The 20,040-nt window shown below is 38.3% G+C and overlaps 1 protein-coding gene across 3 annotated transcripts in view; it reads left to right on the forward strand.

Annotated features, from left to right (window-relative positions):
* Positions 1–20,040, forward strand: part of UMAD1 (UBAP1-MVB12-associated (UMA) domain containing 1) — a 79,477-nt gene that overhangs the window by 944 nt on the left and 58,493 nt on the right. For 2 of the 3 annotated variants that reach the window (XM_041466606.1, XM_041466607.1), the window contains exon 2: positions 6,296–6,414. In XM_041466606.1, the coding sequence (XP_041322540.1) occupies positions 6,333–6,414 (82 nt within the window). In that variant the 5' untranslated portion in view covers positions 6,296–6,332. Of the gene's footprint in view, positions 1–2,028; positions 2,069–6,295; positions 6,415–20,040 lie in introns of those variants that run through there. The other variant, XM_041466608.1, reaches the window with a different exon arrangement.

The raw sequence follows: 20,040 nt of genomic DNA on the forward strand, positions 1-20,040 counted from the left end.
CTGAAATTGAGCTCGTGCTCAATCCCCAAGTTTAGAACAACTGATGGATATAAGACAGTTATAGCATCTGGACATGGCACTTGCATGCATCTTGTCTTTTTCCCTGTGTTTTCCCAATCGATCCTTGGCATGGAGAGGTTCCTCCCAATTGCTCTTACTGCAAAGGCGACTCGCATATGCCAATCTGCATTTGACGTGGTGTTGCCAGCAGGTGGAGGGAGCTGCTGCTTCCCCTCTGCTATGCACCCGTGGGCACCGGAGTGCTGGGTGCGAGGGCACATGTGGAGGTACTGGCGAGAGGCCAGAGAAGGGTCACAACAATGATTAAGGCACTGGACCATCTTAAACATGAGGAAAGACTGGGAGAGCTGCAGGTGTTTAGCCTAGAGAGGAGAAGGCTCAGGGGGCTCTTCTTAATGAATATAAATACCTGGAGGAAGGGTGTAAAGAGGACAGTCAGGCTTTATTCCGTCAGGGGCAAAAGGTACAAACTGAAACACTGGAGGTTTCTCAGGGAATATCAGGGAACACTTTTGTCACCGTGAGAGTGACCAAGCACTGGTACAGGTTGCCCAGAAAGGTTATAGGGTCTCCATCCTTGGAGGTAGTCAAAGGCCACCTGGATATGGTCCTGAACAACCAGCTTTAAGATGGTTCTCCTTAAGTAGGGGGTTGGACAAGATGACCTCTGAAGTTCCCTTCCAATTGCAGCCATTCTGTGGCTGTTATTTCCTTTTTTTTTTCCAGGACTGGTGTTTCAGGAAGTACTCGGAAAATCTAACTCTGGTCTGGCTTAAAAGGGCAATCACAAAACCGCCCATGTGCCAGCTGTCTCTTGTAACCAGCCACGGGCCAGTTCAGCTTGCTATCCAGTACCAAGTGGTCTTTCTAAGTTGGCTGGGTAGTGTTGTTATACGGCAGTAGCTTGTGTCAGCTTGCCAAGGAAACAAGCTACTGCCAGAAAGCTGTGCAGAGCCAGCATGTCACCAGGGAGTGCTTTGGACTTAAATCTTATATGAGATTTAGCTGCTTGCCATCCCCTCAGTGCCACCCTGACATTCACCTGTTCAGTATTTCATTTGCAAGAGAATATCCTCATCTCCATAGCATATCTTCAGAGATTTGAAAGGAAAGATCTCATCACTGGAGCTGTTGGAGCAAGGTGCAGCAGGCTGCTGCACAGTGGCCCTTGTAGGGCTGAAGGGTTTGAAGGGTCAGTGTCTAGAAAAACATGTACAAGTTCTTACAAATGCGTGTCTGTATCACACTTAGCAGCTGTTGAAGGTTTGCACTGTGAAGAAAATTGTTTGAAGGGAAAACAGTAGGCTTCAGCCTGTCGAGTATTGTGTTTCATTAACACCTAGCTTTCTCTTTTTGCATTTCCTGTCTTCAGGGGTTTGAATGTTTACATCAATTTAAGTGCTGTTATTTCACTCCTGGCTTTGTTTTTGTCACCTGTGCTTTTATTGTCTGACTTGGTTGTGGCTGAATTTTTATGATTCAGCCTCTTCAAGTGTTTTTATATTACTGTAATTTGGGTTGTATAGTTCTTGTATTTCTGCTTTCCTTAAATTTTATAAAAACATTAACAAAAATACTAACATTTTATGCAATACAGAAAAAAATATCTTTGTTAATGTTTCATTATACATATATCCATTTTTTTTATATTTGGGGTTCTTGGGATACTTTCCATTCTTCTGTTTTCAAGAAATAGAAACTTAAGAACCATGACTAATGTTAATGCCAGAGAAAAGAAATTATATGACTTTTTTTTCCTTCTTCCTGTAGTAACTTACACTAGGCCAAAAGCTTTTAAACTGTTCTTTTAGTGTCAGAGAGAAATATTTTCAACATGCATATTCTCAACTCTTAAATTGGTTGTTTTCATGATAAGAAGGATTGTACAGGGCTGTAAACATCTTGCTCTTTTTCTGATTGCTGCTTTATTGGTGAATCACAGCAGATGGTAGTATGGAAGTGAGAATTGCTCTGATGCTGTTTTCTTTTTCCATAGATTGTATATCTTAAGCTTCTAGATGTGAAATTATTCCAGTTCTTTTTTAAGGTCAGTTTTGTGTTTTCTTCTGTCCTCATTTCATCATTTATGCAATTACTGGCAGTGCCACTACAATTCTGCTTTGCTGTATTACTGGGCATTGTCTCTTCATCTTAGTCTGCATCTTTGGTGTTTTTAACATTAAATTATGATTCTCCTCTGGTTTTGTGAACATTCAGAAAAGGCTGAAAAGTAATAGTAAATATACGAAGATCTTTGTTGTTTAGAAAAATTTTATTGGATTTAACATATTGGTTTGGCTCAAAGGTCGCCTATAGTTCTTGTTAAAGGAGACTGACAAAATGCAGGAGGAATAAATTAACCCCTTTGTGCAGCTCTGTAACTCATCTTTGTCCAGTGCCACGTATGTTCTCAGAGCCTCACAGAAAGGCAAAATATTTTTTGCAGCCTCACAAAACTGCTGTAGCTCAGAGCTTATTATTTGCTAATGACTGAAGCTGTGCCAAAAGCATTATTCTTAACTATCAGCGATTGTGTTCACTTTTTTTTTGTGAGAGAGAAACATGAGGAGGAAGGGAATTGCATATTCCTACCAAGGGAGATTTTTATCTTTAGGCAGTGAATTCAATTTCAGGTCTCCTATAGAAATAAAATTAATCCCATCTGGAAGGGAAAAGTGCTGTGCTATATAGGAGAAATGACTTCAGGAATGTGGTACTATCTCTGAATGGTGGGTGTATTTTCTGTGATTTTGTGCTGACAGCTTTTTTAAAAAATTCCCACAACTAAGTGCTTTTTTTCTCAAGTCTGTGTGACCATGCATCCAGGTCTCCAAACTTCAAATTTAATTTTTACTCTGAAATGAAACTTGTATTAAACTGGTTGTTCTGAGCTTTCATTACCTGAAACCTCATCTTATCTACAAGTAGTAAAACTGCAGCCTGATTCTGCAAGTGCTTAAACTGTGTCCTAATCTTCAAGAACACGAGTGTTTCCATTCAGCTCTGTGTTTCTTTGTTGGATAGGGGCTTTGTTCTGTTTTTAACATGTGATTCAAGAAATTTAGTGGTTGCATTTCCCGTTGCTGGGGAGATTTATGTTTACTTTTGAAGTAGCACAGTTGATAAGATTCTTAAAAGAGCATCACAAATGCATTGCCTGTCTACACTCTTTCCCTTACCCATGCTGTACTGTATGTAGCTCTATTTTTTGTTTCTGTGCTCCCCCCTCTGTTTTTTTAGTCATTCTTTGTTTTTAAGTTTATGGTGTGTTCAACAAAGTTACCGAAATGTGAAAGTAATAGTTGGTGAACTCTTCCTTCCACATACCTTTCAAAGAGAAGATCTACAAGCACAACTTTTGTTTCTAAGAGGCTCCTAGAGAAGGAAACACTAAATATGTTAGTCTTCTTAATATGTGGTTTTTATACTGCCTCCCCACATTCACAGTCACAAAATACAGCAGGTACTGTTTCCTTAGTGCTGGGCTGGTGATTTTAACAGCATAAGACTTGAGGCCTGAGCTTAGGACTTACTTTTGTTAATTTTGTTTGGATTTCTGCTTCAGGCAAACCTATATGTGGGTTTTGATTGTAATTTGGTTTGGTTTTGGTTTTTTGTTTTCTGTTAGAGAAATACTGCTGGCAGTAAATTAAGCTACTTCAGAAAGAGAAAATTCCAAAATAAAGATCAACACTTACGTATGTAGATAAGATGAATTCTGTGGGTTTTAGAAAAAAATGGGATAGTGTCAACAAAAGTAAAAAATCTAGTATGTGAAAGTGCTTGTAACCTTAATTTGGCTAGATCAACTTGTCCTGATCACTAATTTACTCTGAATTTAAATGCCTATTATCTTTTAAGCAGTGACGTTTAGGTATGTTAAGTATGGAGGATTTAAAAGACTAAAAGTGCGTGGTTCCCTGCACAAGTCTTTTGTGCCATGTATATACTGATTAAGATGCTTTTCTTTGTGCTAGAAAGAAGGGAAGGGGGACATTAAGTGATAGAGCTGAAAACTGTACAATAACGCAGATCTCAAAAGAGAAAAAAATGTGAGTGGAGCAACTGCAGCTCTGGCACCTCGAGTGACTGGCTGGAATCTGAGCCTTTACCAAAGCTATCTCTAAGATTTTGCACATCAAGTTGATTTTGCTTCTTGTTGTTGCACGCTTAGGATGAAGGTAAAATTGCATTTTAAACTGTTCCACAACTGCCTCTCCTTCATACATCATTGGAGCAGAAACCTGACTCTCGAGCATTACAGCACAGGTTTTTACCACTTGAGCTATGGGACTGACAACCCTAATTGGTAGCAGGAGAAGACTTATTCCCTGAGGGCTGAAAAAGGAATATGCTGCTGGCGCCATGTGTTGAGCCTGGGTGTGGGGGGAGGTAAGGAATAAATGAGATAATTAGGAGTTTCTACTGTGTAATCTCCATGGAACTGGAAATATCAGTATTTCTCTTGCTAATGCAGGAAAATAAGCAAAAGGGAATAAAGTGTTGTAAAATAACATTTAAAAAAAATATCTGTATTCCTGGGATTGGATCACAGAATAGCTTTTTCTGGTTTTGTGCACATTAATGTAGTTTATTTGGTGGCCAGAAGTTGCACTGTGTCAGCATAAGCAAGCACGCCAGGCTGTGGGGTATTCAGTCTTCAAGTCTCAGGTATCAGGCCACAGTTTGAATAGTTGCTGCTTTTGCCATGATCTATTTACACACTGTTCCAAGCCAGTGCTTTCACTTCATACAGGACTTTCTGGAGTGTGGGATCGCTTGTAACAGCAGAATTTTAGGCAGTTTATATGAATAGTCAGTACAGAGTTGCCACAGGTCCCTTGCCAGGGCAAAAAAAGTCTTGTTTATGGTATCATGAATATTTGGGTGGGGAATGAAGAATTCCAGCAAGTAGCTAATCCAGGATTCTTATCTTTCTTTCTTTTTTTTTTTTTTTTTTAATCTGCACATTTCACAGTAGCGCTCTTCACTCTTTCCCACATTCTAAAGATTCTTCTTTGTTAAATTGAGTGTGAAATAATGTTACTGAAACTTGACTCTGTATTCCTATTTAATTCTTTACCCTGGAGTCCTTTCCTCTGTTGGAGGTGTATATTAGATGTTGCTATTGATTTGTCCCTTCTCCGTAATAGGTTGCTGTCTGCAAAATAAACCAGGATTGTGCTCCTCAAACTCTGCTTCAAAGTTGAAATTACATTATTCCACTTTCCCCAATCTTATATGGGTATTTTAGTAGAGAAGATCTTTGCATGCCTTTATTTAAGCCTTCCTCTTTGTGTTCAGCACATAATGTGTTTCAGCCAGACCACAGACTGCTCCATAGGTTGGTGTTGTCCAGGGGTCCAAGTTCAGCCTTTGAGGGACCCTCATGGGTCCCTTCATGGGTTTTTAGTATGACTTTGTTCTATTTAACTACTTATAATTGCTTCTATGTAATGTTCCAGACCTGAGAAAGGGGATACTGAGCATTTTCTTCTGCAGTCCATGGTTTTATCTCAATTGTTTCCTTGTTTTCTTCTAGCAAGGAGCTCTTAGCTGCCTTGTAAGATTCTTTTAATCAATTATTGTTGCAAAAATTTGCTACAAATGATTTTGCTGCTTTTTCTTTTAAGGAAATCATTGGTTACTGTTAATCAAACATACTCAACTGTTAGGCTGTCTTTAAGATTGCTAACTGGGAAACTGAAAACAGTTACTGCCCTCTTTGAAGAGAAAGCTTGTCTCAATACAAAGTAGCAGAAAAATATGAAAACATGCTGGATAAATGCTGATAAGGAGTTTCCATCTTTAATTTTTACTGAGAAAAGTTGAAGTTTTGTTAATTTGTTGTTGTTTTGTTTTGATTTGATTTGGTTTGGTTTTTTTTGATGATTCCTCTCCATTCATAACTTTGTATAAAAGCCTTCTGTGCTTCACTCTACTCTTGCCTCTTGAAGTTGCTACATGAAGGTAATCTGTCTGACACAAAAATGTCTGATATTTCAAATTGGGTAATAAAGATTAGGTATGTGGCCTTACTACATACATACATATGTATGTAGTGTATGATCTGGAGTGCATGATCATTTGTAACAGCAGAATTTTAGGCAGTTTATATGAATAGTCAGTACTGAGTTGCCACAGGTCCCCAGCAGGACAAAAAAAAGTCTTCCTTGTGGTATCTGTTGGTGAACTATCTATGGTGTCTGTTATGTGAACTTATTGTAAGTTCTGTTATCATATGTTTATTTAACATATTTTGTCTTCATTTTAGATAACACCTTGGAAGAAAAGAAGAACCCAAAAAGACTATGTTCAGCTTCTTCCGAAAAAGTCAAGATTCAAAAAAGGTCACAGTGCCAGAAAGAGAAGCAGATGGATTTGTTATTGTGGGTAAGCAGTGCTTCTGTATAAAGTGATTCTTTCATATTTGAAATTTTGATCTTGAAGTTTCTTTGAGATGCTTAGACTAAATGAAATGTTAAGAGAAACCATGATAAAAATTGTTCAGTATTCTTACTTTTCCTGACAAAGTTAATTTTTCTAGTCTGCTCATTTGGACTAAATAGCTGAAGTTTTATTTACATAAGTCTGAACTTATCTTCAGGAGCACTGAAAATGTAGTTTCTTGTTTTCCTTTCATGCTGAGTAGGGATCCTTACAAAAGTTACATCCTTACAAAGCAGTAAAGGTCAAAGTTTAGGCTTCTAGCTTTATGATTAGGATTGTGGGAAGGGAATATCTTACTGCAGTTTTTAAAGGACTGGCTTTTATTCAGGTGTCTTCCTTTTCATTTTATCCCCAGACTTTTTATATTAGAAACCAAGAAGTGCTTATGTATTTCTGGTCATGGTAAATGTAGATGATCTGTCTCAGAACCTGACTCTTTAGTTTGATAAGAATTAAGCAGTTTAGGGTTTTCAGTCTTCTTGTTATTCAAAAACTAATTTGAAGTATACACACCTGTGAATTGGCTAAATTTGGAGCTTTTATCAAGCTCTTACAGTTTTGCAGGTCAGCTTAAGTGTGCAGAAAAGAAAAAAAATATTGCTGTTATGTTGAAACTGATCCTTTCCTTTTTTCTCTTTTGACAATTTGTTTTCCTCCTTGTGAATCTGTCATCATCAATATTCAGCTTCTGCAGCTCTGATTTATTGACTCATTCTTATCAGGAATCTTACAATGTTTCTTTGTTTAAGTGTTACTTCTTGAGCATTTTTGAGTCAGAGAAGCCCCATGAGTCTTAACAGTACAAGAGACTATTGGAACCCTTTCTGAGAACTTACATTTTTGGCAAAAGTTCTCCATTAAAACAAACCTGTTTCACATCTGTGACTGCGTTATCATGTTTAATGGCTGCCTTCCACTAGATTTTGTTCACCTGCAGCAGTTCTGATGGCTATGTCAAGTCACTCCAGCATTTACATTGTGGAAGGGTCAAAGGAGACACATCATCATCCCCAAAAAGTCTGGAGACCATTTAGCATTTCAGTTTCTGTAATAGGCAGAATTCTGCACCCAAATGTTGCTATGTCCCACAGTTGCTGGTCCTGATTCTGCATTCAATTTAGCTTCATTCCTTTTTCCCAAAATGCTGTCAGTGACTATTTAAGCTTTGTTCCCATAAATTCACATAAAATTAGTCTGTTAAATATGAACTTAAGAACAATCAATTTCATTTGAGTCTTCTTTTTTTTTTTTGTTTTTTTGTTTTTTTTTTTTTTTTTTTTGTTTGTTTTTTATTTTTTGCTCAGACAGAAGTTAATTTAGCTGTCTGCAATGAAATGGACTGCACTAGCAGAAGAGCTGCCATCAGCCTTATCAGTGAAGCATATCACTTGCAAGACAAATGTAGTTGCAGAATTATGGGTCAGGACTTATGTAGATATTTATCAGGAAGGGGTGTTTTTGTCTAGGAATAGTGTCAGTGGAAAAAAAAAAAACCCAAACCACAAAACTTAGCCATTCTGTTAGTTATTATTTTGTTACTCAGATGGAATGTTCTGAAGCTTTTCAAAACTGGTATAAAATATTCTGGAAATCCAATAGTAAATATCTTTTACACATCTCTGTAGCAGATTTGTAGGACCATTAGTGTGAATACTGCTGTAGGCAGTGAATGCTCTCAGAGGGAGTGAGAATTTAATTTCTGACATTTTAAGTTGGTTCTTAAACCCAGTCTTTTATTCAGAGCATATAAGAACAAAAAGCCTAGTACACCAATATCTTGTGGACATGGGAGGAATCTTTCTGTGTTAGCTGATATTTGAAAAAGTGAGAAGAAGATTCAATGCTTTATTGAGAAAACTCCATCACAGCTATTGCCCTGTCAAATCTTGAAAATAATTTTTTCTTTTGTTTTTATAACTTCTCCAGATAACTTCTGTTATAAATTGCTATATTTGAAATCTACCTTTTCCTTGTAAAATATCAATGCATTTGGGAATTCAATGTCTGACTAGAAAGGTGACTCATAAAAACAGCAGAATCAACAAAATGAACTTTGCAACCTAGCAGCCGAAAGAAATTCTCTATTTTAGCTTTTGGGGTAAATACTGCATATGTGGGAGTCAAGAAAAAATAATTTTTAATTCTCTCGCTACAAAATAAATATAAAATATAATTTCCTACCAGTGACTAAAACATTTTTATGTCTAACAACTAGTTCACTAATTTTCTGGATACTGGTCATCTCATCTCTTCATGAAACTGTAAAAATGGTGCTTTTTCTGTAACAAGCAGAACTATTACTCTGAAAAGGGAAAAGAGGCTTATGAAATAGGCATAACACATGCAGTTGGTTTTGATGAGTGAATCAAATGCAGAAATGGAAAAATATTTCAGAGGCTTTCCTGATAATCACAAATTGTTTTTAATGTTAACATTCTGAAAACCAGAATTAAGAAAACAAGTAATTTTCAGTTAGCTTGGGAATCTTGGAGAGTAGTAGTTCTTTAGGAATTCCTCACGTTTTGTGGCTTTTGTAATATAGAATAAATTCCAACCTACCATTCATTGCTAGCCTTAGAAAAAAATACAGTTTTAATGCTAGCATTTTGGTTTGGCACACAACTAGAAATCTCCCATCAGTCTCAAAGATCCAAATGTTTTGTAGTCCTAATCTCAGACTAAGATCAGGAATTGAAAAACTGAGACAGCAGTGCTGTTTCCCATGTGTGTTTGGCAAGATAGTCAGAAACTCTTCAAAATCCCCATGGTGCTGATGGTGCAGCTGGGGTGGGTGGTTTTTGCTTGAAGCAACTGAAAGATCATAGAATCATAGAATGGTTTGGGTTGGAAGGCACTTCTAAAGATCATTTATTCCAACCTGCCTCCATGGGCATGAACATCTTTCAATAAACCTTGTCATTCAAAGCTCTGTGCAGCCTGACTTTGAACATGACTTTTCTGGGCAACCTATTCCAGTGTCTCATCACCCTCATCATTAAAAAAATCATATAAATAACTAAAATCAATTAGAATATTGTTCTGTATGTCCTCTTTCTGAAGGACTGAGAGAAGTTAATTTTGTGTTTGGTTTAAGAGCCTGATGTGCAGGGTCTTGTTTACTTTTCAAGACAAAATTGCAGTGAGCCAGAGGGAGGGAGCAGCAAATCCTGGTGGCTCCAGCAGGCAGGTGAGCCTGCAGCCCAACCAGGGTGCCAAGGGCACAGGGGCTCGGGCACAGACCTTGCTGAGGAGCAGGGCAGTGCCGTGCTCCCTGGACAAGGACGCCACAGCTCTGGGGACAGTGACCGAGGCCAGGTGAGACCTTGGTGCCAGAGCAAGGATCTGCAGGGATCAGGCACACCTGAGGCCAGGCCAGGACGTCGGGTCAGAGCGTTGTGGTCACCCAGGTTCCCAGACATCCCTGCAGGCTGCTTTTGGCAGGGACCAAGGAAGGAGGCTTCTCCCAGAGCTCTTTGCCTGGCCCTGATGGATGTGCTCAGGCTGATCGTGTCTGTGCTGGCCATGGGTACAGAGAGCCAAAGCCCTGGCACTGGGAAGGGGCTGCCGAGCCCAGTGCTGTGCTCAGGGCTGGACAGCCAGGAGGGTTGTGGTGTCTCTCACTGTGTCTTCAGGCAGCACAGTTCTCTGAGGAACTCTTGATCTGATTCTTTGGCCATGCCTGAGTTCAAGGCTTTGTTTACTTTTGACTTGTGATTTAAAGGGAAGCCTGTTCCATGGATTTAAGAGTTGTTGGGTTTTGTTTGGTTTTCTCTCGGGGATCTTTTATGTTTGATATTGGAATCAAGTAAATGATTTGGGGAAGCAGCTCAGTTGCAGGTGCTGACAAACCTGATTTTTAAACATATTTAACTTCTGTTTCTTGTCTGAGCCTAGGACAGATTTCACTTTCGTTTTTTAAGACGTAAATTAACATGGATTTTCAATACTGGCCAAAGACTGTCATTTCAGAGCTCTGCTCTCAGCTACAGGAGCAAACCTCTTAACAAGTGATAGGGAGTACTGGTACTTGTAGGGAGCACTAAAGTGTCACCTAAAGGTTGTTTTCTGAGATTCAGCAATTTTGTAATGAAGTTTTTCAATGAGGAAGTACCTAAGGAGAAATTAACAGGCACAGGATTCTCATCAGAGTAGAGTCACAGACACAGGGAGGCTGTGGCCATGATAAGAAAGTTTGGCAGGAATTTTGTACTAAATATACACTTCTGCACTGTGAACCTCCATTCTTCCTTCTGGGCTTTCCTAGAGCCATCTAGGACAGCCATCTAGAATTTATGAGGAAATTCTGGTTTAATGTTGATTTGTTAATGTTTATCCTTATTGGAGTAAGCATGATTTTTTGCCTATCAGGTTTCCTCTCAATAGAAAATAGTCACAGACATAAGAAATTAAGGGTTTTGAAATCTCTTCCAAAGAAATAGAAGGATCTGTGGTATTTAAATGAGTCTTGGATTTGTTCAATTAACCAGTGCCCCTTCAGTTTCAATGATGATATCTGAAGAGAAGAAATTCTACAGAGCAAATGTGTTCAGGCTTGCACCAGCATCTAAAATGTCACAGAAAAGGAGATGGGAACTACTGTTTTTCATCCTGGGAGATGAAATACAGTATAAGGTAATTATTTCTTTCTTATTAAAAATAAAGAAAAGAACTGGTACTAATACCAGTTGACAGGAAGAAAATTTGGGAACTTTTCTGTGAGAAGTGGGATGTTGTTGCTTTCATTATTACAACCTGCTATGAAAAGTCAGGAACATAATGGGCTGCAAAAAGAATACACAGGGAGTTTGATAAATTATGGTGGATGATAACAGGTATTCTTAAAATTTTGGTGATCAGGTATGACTTACTCTTTTAAGTTAATCTCAGCAAGGCATTTGAACTTTGGCTTATTTCAGATGAGGTACTTGAACCTTCCTCTGATGTATTCAGTATCTATATTGTTGAGTTAAATCAGTATTATAATTCCTTCTTACAGGATCATCCTCATCTGTAGGCAGGAGTATCCTCATCCTCTGTGAAACTGTGAAAAGTATGATTTGCATCCAGATGAAAGCTTCCCTTTGTCGACAGCAGTTATATTGCAGAAGAACATCCTTAACAAATGGGAAATCTTCTGTACTGAAGATATCAAAAAGTAAAATAAACAGCTCAAGTCAGCTTTTAGTTTTGGAAATCTGAACTATTTTTCCAAAGAACAATTTTATGTATACTTGTTCCTTTCCAAATTGCAGTTTCTGCTTTGCCATGAATTTACTCTGTATGCAAGTAGTTTTTTGGGGTACTTTGGATAAAGTGCATATTTGAATTAAGGAACGCTCCCAGTGTTGCCCGACATGGAAAAAGGCTTACAATAGGCTCCTTACAGTTTCCGTATTGATCTTAGTAGTAGAGATCTCTACATATATTTTTTAAGAACCCCTTACATGTTTGCCTCTGAGATAAATACATATATATAAAATATATGTATAAATTTTCTGGAGTGAATCTGTTATGAAATGGAAATTTAATATATTAATACTCCTGAAACAAAGGAGTACCTCCGTACTAGTTCATTACTGCAAATCAAATACTTTTTCTGCTTTCTTCCCTCTGCATACACTCCTCAAAGATTAAATGCATCAAGAGATTTGTAAAATCTTAGTGTTACTGCTGCTGTTTGTTTTCTAGGAGTTAGTAGTAATGTGTAGAAAGTCCTTGTAAATATCTACTTTGCTTTTTCATTAATATTTAAGGAGCTTTTGAGTGGTGCTAGTAAGGAAGGTTGGGCTGCAGTGTTTTAAAATATACTGTTACATTAAAGAAATGTACAAGGCATTGCCAGTTGGAAAAAAGCAGTGGCTCAATGTCCTTTCATTTTCTGCATCAATGGACTTAACATTACCTATTTTTTATATAACAGGAAGCGGTTGTTTAGTTATTTCCTACCTTATAGTTTTCGAATAACCAAGCTACTGTTTTGAGGTTAAAATATTTAATACTAACTTTATAGTAATCTGAGATTTGGGGAATATCTGTTAATTCTTTTATCTAAAGAATATTTTATACATGTCAGCCTGTGCCACTGTAAGTGAACCCTTTTGATGCACACTAAGAAGTTACAGTATTTAAAGTTACCTCTTTCCTGAAGTGCTGCTTTGTGGTTTTTATACTTAAAAACCACGGTAGTTCATCTGGGCATTGAATTTTGCAGCCAGAGTTGATTGAAAAGGGAGGAGGAGGAATTCAGAAGAAACAATCCTCTCCTGTTACCGATCCTTATTGCATAAGGAGGTAATGTCTCCAGTTCATTCAGTGATGAAGTCAAACTAATCCTCTTTGGGACTAATTTTGCACAAAAACAACCTGCGGTTTTCAGTGGTGCCGCTAGATGGGGATTTCCCTCGGATTCAGGGCTCGGAGGGCTTTGCTCTCCCCCTTTCACACACAAAAGTGCAGTAGTAGTAATTATCAGTGCACCATTTGATTAGACTGTAGGTTTTCAAGAGATTTATAAAAAGCTTTTTAAAGCCTAATATCAAATCTATAATGACATTGCAACCTAATAAAAACAATGAAGCTTGAAATGTTGACAGCATGTATCTAGATGTTGGCTTGTAATTCGTTCCAAACAGATCTGTTGAGGCCCATGTGGGACCTAAATAACACAAAGAAGTAAATTTGCATATTTTACAGCAGGGGGAAAAAACAGAATGCAAAAACATGAATAATTAGGAGCACAAGCTTCATGCTATATTAATACTGTTGAAAAGCATGTGTTGATTGTATTCTGAAAGCCAGTAGTGATTTGGTTGAGTGAACTCAGTCAGCATCTCTTATGCAGATTAAAGGATCTGGGTTACAGAACAACTGAAATTCATTGTTTTGCTGGATAAGGAGGTATATTTCTTAAAGGAAATGCTTTTTTTTTCCTCTTGGATTCTATACAGCATAAGGAGCAGTTCTCTTTAATGCATCATCAAAGAATATTTTTGTTGACAAATTACTGCATTTCTTCATTTACTTGTACACCTCTAGATTTTAAAAACAGTTCTCTCAGTCACAAATCAGATGTTAGTGTATTTAGCACTTTAGTATACATGACCTACTTACTTTTCATTCCACATAATTTCTCTTCCTTTTGCTTTCTAGGGCTTGAGCCCCTGGAACATACTAATGATGCTTTCATGCTATGAATTTATTATTTTTAAATTTGCAGCAAATGCCCTTCTCGAAATATTAGCATATGGGCCAGTTTTGAATCTGAGTATTGTGAATGGTTGTGTTGGCTTCTGTTGATTGTAACATACAATGTATAGCATACTTTTTATGAAAGAAAAGGTTATTTACTTAAAAATAGTAAATAGTATCAAAAGTGATTTATGGTTTGCTTTGGCTGAATATTGTCTTGGCCTCTAAACTCGCAACAATCTTAAAAAGTTACCTGGTTTTGACCATGGACTCAAGGGAGGAGAAAAGAAAGAAGATGAGGACTTCTTGTTTAACTTGTTTTAATGCTGGCAAAAAAGAATTATCTGCTGTATCAAACAGCTTTATTTTGGAGCTTTAAGAGACAAAAATGCACAGAACCAAACACTTCCATTCTGTCTATTAAGCGCATCTTCTTAATTTGCATAACCAAAGGAAGAAAATAGTAAAATGTAGCCGTCTTTTTAGAAGTTGATGTAATTGTAAAAGGTTAAAGAGGCATCTGGCAAAAGGTTGTTTTGAGGTCACACATGCATCTGGCAGTTTGCTGCCAGTCCTCTAAGAAAATATTGGTTGGGGTTGCATTCCTGTTTTTCATATTAACTGCCATCAGACTTGATGTATAATAGTCACTTTCTACAATCCAGGTCTCCAAAGTGCTCCTCAGAGGTTTGGTCCTACTGATTTTAATTTTTGCAAATACTGATGGAAGCAGAATAAGGTTCAGTAAGAAAATCCTTTTTTTTCTAGAAATTTTTTCTTAGAAAAGAGGAAGACTTTGTTTGGACATGACTGGTCTACAATGATGTGTTTGCATAGCTGAGATTGTATTTTTTAACCTTTCTTATAGTAGGGTGATAGTTTTTGACACCTGGCTGGACAGTTTTACTCCCATATCTGGAAGTTCACTCTCTAGTAGCAGTGCCATAGTCTATTGGCCTATATAACATTCTTAAAGCAATTTGAAGTTGAAATATACAAAAGGAAAATACCTATTGTCATTGTAAAACAGAGTAAACCCAGTAAAATATACTATAAAAGTATGGATTTTCAAATGCTGTTTGTAAACTTTGTTTCCCAGAACATTCTGATTATTAAATCACTTTTAGAATTAAAAGTTTCTTTGCTTTATGGTGCAAAGAAGATGGTATGTTCTCAGGGTATGAGAACATACTTTTAGGCCAAGTCTGATTTGCCTATATACTGAGTGGACTCACAGCTACAGCTAACTGAAAAAACAGGAGGTTAAAAACGGGTTACAGGAGCACAAGTTGATGTTCTGGTAAGTGATAAATTCAGGTTGAAGTCCCTCTTTCAGCAATTTACAGCATAGTTAGATGATCATGCCTTGTAAAGAGGGCCCTATTCATTAGCTCATGCAATCACTGCCTCTCTGGTTGGAGTCATTCATACTTCTACAGATGTTAATCAGTGTTAATTTTCTCGGAAGGAAATGTTATGTTGAACTGATTTTACACACACCCCTCGCTATCTCTGGCAAATAAATGTTTTTGTACTTATTTTTTTTCAGTGGAAGAAGAAAAATTCCTTTTCCAAAGATATACTATCTTGTTTATTTTTATATTTGTTTATATTATAGAGAAACGCAAGAAGGTTTTGTCCTGTGTTTTACAAGTGCTTCAAATCAGTCATGTCATAGGCCTAAGTGTGAAATAGTAAGAAAAGTGTAAGGCTTTTCCTCAAAAATGAAAGGTGGCTTGTCACCTTGGCCATAAAGATGTGGGGGTTTTTAGCTGCTCCTTCTTGGTATACTAGTTGAGTACATTTCAGTCAGGAAAAACAAATTCAAGGATATAGGGGACTTATCCATTAAGTTGTTTTGCATTTCAGTGCTATTTCATCTGGTTTTGCCATAACATATCTTTGGAGGTTGCCAAAAATATAATGTGCTTTCTGATGTCTGCTCACGGAGCTGAATGATCTTCAGCTTTTACATAGTGCTTTCCACCACAAATGAGGGTTGTGTGGACAACAATGAAATTTACTCTCTTCCTCCAGTCAAAAAGAAGCATTTGCTCACAGCATTGACCATGGCTTGCTGGGAAAATTATGCAGCAATCATTATGTTCTGACATGATCATTTAACTTTGTGCTTTTTATATATTTTAGGAAATCTCCACTAATTTTAGTAAATTAGTGCTATTTCCATTGTCATGGGGATATCCTACATGACAGTAAAACGTAAAGAAGAATACAGCTACCTCCTAGAACTAGTGGGCTGCTTCATTTGTGCAGTTTGTTTGTCTGTTAGCACACCCCCCCCTGCTGTTAGTAGTTACCCATCTACACTGCAGGATATAATCCTAGCCTTAATTCTGTATATTGTTTCCTTGATTTACACGTGGTTGTTTGCTATAAAAACTGTGTATAGGGCAAAAATTATAATGGACAGAAAATACTTCAAAATCTTAAGTTGATGTAACTCAGAATATTGGTGCAGTGTGTTTCTCTCTCTTTCCTCTTCCCAGCAGTTGAGATAAATGTGGGAGTTCAAATTCATTCAGCAGATGAATACAGTCTCTTAATTTCCTTCTTGATTTTGCCAGCATTTCTAGGTGAAGTCAGGGGAACATGGATTAGGTGGATATGGATTTTGTATTTTGTCCATAAGAATACAAGTAGAAACTGTAGGGAAATCTCCCAGTTGGAAGTATTGAGCTGTCAATGGTGAGGCTCATTGTCAGTGGTGAGGCTCATTTGTGGTGATCAAAGGTGCTTTGGTTTGTTGTGGGGTTTTTTGTGGTTTGTGTTTGTTTTTCTCTTTCAGTTACCCCCAGATTAAAGATGAGGTTTTTGAGCTTGTAACTGCCAGGTGAATATACATTTTATTGCAGTTAAATTGGGCAAGCTTCCTTGCTTCCTTAAAATGATCCAAAGTCACAGACCTTTCCTGGAACAAAACAATGTAAACCAGAAAAGATTCTTGCTGTTAGTCTGTATCATTTAAAATCTCTTTTTGCTGAGATCTGTCTAGACCAGCAGTATACTCCAGCTGTTCAGGATTTAAGCTCATAGTTTTCATACTCCCAGGTGAACAAGGGAGAGCAATAATTTAAAACCCATTAGATTAAGTTTTGTCCTTATTTCAGTTACTTTGAAACTTAAGGGTGTTTTGACAGGGACAGAATGGAACTTTATGGCTACTTCTTTGCCATTTTATTTTTCAATGGGAACTTGCCAATGTGATTCCTTCTGAATTATTTCATCCATAGGTCTTGCAGAAGGGCAGGATTAGAAGATTCGCTTTACAAAAACATTAGAAGAGCTATTGGAGCAGAAAGAATTCAATATTATCTTTAAAAGATGGATATTAAATACACATACCAATGCACCCTTCATTAGGAGGCAAAGTTGTGGAGAGGATTTTTTTTTGGTTGGAACTGTTTTCTTTTACTAACCCACAAGTTATGTCAACACTCATAAAAAGATGCACGAAGAGCTTTCATTAGTTCTAAATACTGACTCCAGTTGAACATAAACTTCAGTTGGATATACCAGCTCTTACAAAAATTTACTTCTACTTTACTACTGAGTGACCCAAAGGTGAAACCCAGTAAAGAACAAGTAGTAGTTTTCACGTCATGTATTGTGTTTTTAAAAAATAGGAAAGAGTGAACCAAGAAGTAGAATTAAGCATCACTGAAATTTAGTTTACAAAATCTGTTTAGAGTATATTTGCCTAAAATGACCTACTGGAAAAAGCAGAGACCAGCAATAAGCCTGAATTCTTGGTATGCTCTGGAGCTGAAGTGTCTGAATCAAGGCACCATACCTCAAGAACATCTGTCCACTTGACTCAAAACCAAAGACAGAAGTTACAGGATGTTCTTTAAATATGTTTGGTGTGTGTTTGTGCTTATTCAAGCATTCATCTGAGAAGCGGGAGACCTCAGCTCGAGTTCTGCATAGACTGAGTGCTGTCAGATGCACATCTTCCAGCACCAAGGTCTAAAAGTCCAGTGAGAGGACTCTCAGAGTTTATACTGGCTGCACGGTGGTTCTACTTCAATAATGCAAAACACAGGAGCTTCTCTGATACTGCATGAGTCATTGAATTTCACTGGCCTCTGAGTAAGAAAATGGGAATATTGATCTCTGCTCCCTGGCCCATGTGCCTGGTGGATTTGTGCTTTTTTTATTTCTTGAAATGAAATGACTAAAGCTTTTGAAAAAATTTTGCAGCACAAAGAGACAGAATGTGTTGCCAACTTCTAGGCATCAGGCTCAGACTTGTTCTGATTTGTTTTACTTCTGTCCCAGGCAACCTTTTCTTTTTGGGTGAACCAGGTCCAGCTTCCAAAGGAAGGGGAGATAGGTTCCCAAGCCAAATAAAGTGGAGCTAACAGAGAGAGCTCCCTGTGGCAGCCAGGAGTCTGAATATCATCAGACTACAGGGACCAGATTTCAGATCCATTGTTTCTTGAATGGGCTGGTTTAGAGGGTGAGGGTAAAAGCAGTATCTGCTCTCCTTTTCCCTGGAAATTGAAACAAGGGGAATGTGCCCATCATGCCTGAAACATGCAGTGGGAAATGTGACAGGAGACATGAGTTAAGCTGCTTCCTGAATGGATCCAGGACACTGTAGAAGTGACAGCTAATTAATTTAGGTTCCTAATGCATTTTTTGGCTTTTAAGACAGCTGCTTTCTTAGATTATTGTTTCAAGTATTCCTTTGTAGGCCTCCTACCAATTCTAATCTTGTTGATAGCAAAATATGCATTCTGTATGAAGATAATGAGTCGTGCTTTATTATAATACTCTTTTCATTTAAAGTAGCTTAAACAGTCAAATTCTATACTTGCAAGTCTTTGCTATTGCACTAAACTACCTTTTTAGGAGTCTTAAGAATCTTTTAAAACAAAGAAGGGAGCAAAATAATTGAGCATCATACTTTTGGGTGATATTCAACTTGTCACAGCCATGAATGCATTCATTAGCTGTCAAAATTTGATTTTAAAAAGCCCTACTTTGTTGCTGGACAGTGTGCTTCAGGCACAGCTGTTTGGCGGAAGAGGGTGCATTTTGTTTGTGCATATTCCTTCTGCCGGCTTTGTGATCCAGTGGGCAGGGGCTCCCGGCCCTCCCGGGGGGCTGACAGTGCTGGCTGGTAAAAGAAATGGGATCTTGTTCTGTGTAAAATAATATCACAGGATATGCTGAGTTGGAAGAGAGCCGCCGAGATCAAGTCCAACTCCTCACCTTGCACAGAGTTGCATCGCGCGTGCCTGAGAGCGTCCAAACACTTCTTGAACTCTACAAGCCATGGTGCTGTGACCACTTCCCAGGGGAGCCTGTTCCAGAGCCCAGCCACCCTCTGGGTGAAGAACCTTTGTCTAATATCCAGCCTAAACCACCCCTGACATAAGTTCAGGCCATTCCCTCCAATTCTGTCACTGGTCACCCAGATCATTGTGACTGCAATGAGGTCTCCCCTCAGTCTCCTCTTCTCCAGACTGAACTGACCAAGTGACCTCAGCCACGTATGATATGGCTTCCCCTCAAGGCCCTTCACCATCTTTGCTGCCCTCCTTTGGGCAGTCTCTAACAGCTTAATGTCTTTTTTTATATTGTGGTACCCAAAGCTGCACACATTATTCAAGGTGAGGCCACCCCAGCTCAGAGCAGACAGGACAATCCCCTCCTTTGCCTGGTTGGTGATGCTGTGCCTGACGCCCCCCAGGACATGGGTGGCCCTCCTGGCAGCCAGGGCACTGCTGAATCATATTTAACTTTCTGTCAACCAAGACCCCCAGATCCCTTTCTGTGGCACTGTTCTCCAGCGTCTCTTTCTCCAGTCTGTTGCAACCCTTTACATCCAGGGTTGCCCCATCCCAGGTGCAGAATCTGACACTTTCCCTTGTTAAATTTCATAAATTTCATTTTGTTAAAATCAGTTGTGGATTGCCCTGTTCTGTAATTTGTTGAGGTCTCTCTGCAGGGCCTCTCTGCCTTTGAGGGGTCAACAGCTCCTCCCAGTTTTGTATCATCTGCAAACTTGCTTAGCATCCTTTCAAGTCTTGTGTCCAAGTCTTCAATAAAGACGCCTGCAGAACCCCACTAGTGACAGGTCACCCTGTTCACTATAACCCTTTGTGTCTGACCCCTGAGCCAGCTGCTCACACATTGCATGATGCGTTTATCCAGCTTAATGCTGGACATGTTCTCCAGAAGGATCCTGTGGAGACAGTATTGAAAGCTTTTCTGAAATCCAAAAAATTACATCAACTGACTTCCCTTCCCTGATCAACTAGGTAAAGTAAAACTTTATAGTAAAAAAGTAAAACTTTATAGTACAGTAAAAGCTGTCCAACACATCCTGATTTCAAGTTTGATTATAAGAAG

Source organism: Pyrgilauda ruficollis, unplaced genomic scaffold (genome assembly GCF_017590135.1).
Source record: "Pyrgilauda ruficollis isolate IOZ18807 unplaced genomic scaffold, ASM1759013v1 scaffold2, whole genome shotgun sequence".
NCBI lineage: Eukaryota > Metazoa > Chordata > Aves > Passeriformes > Passeridae > Pyrgilauda > Pyrgilauda ruficollis.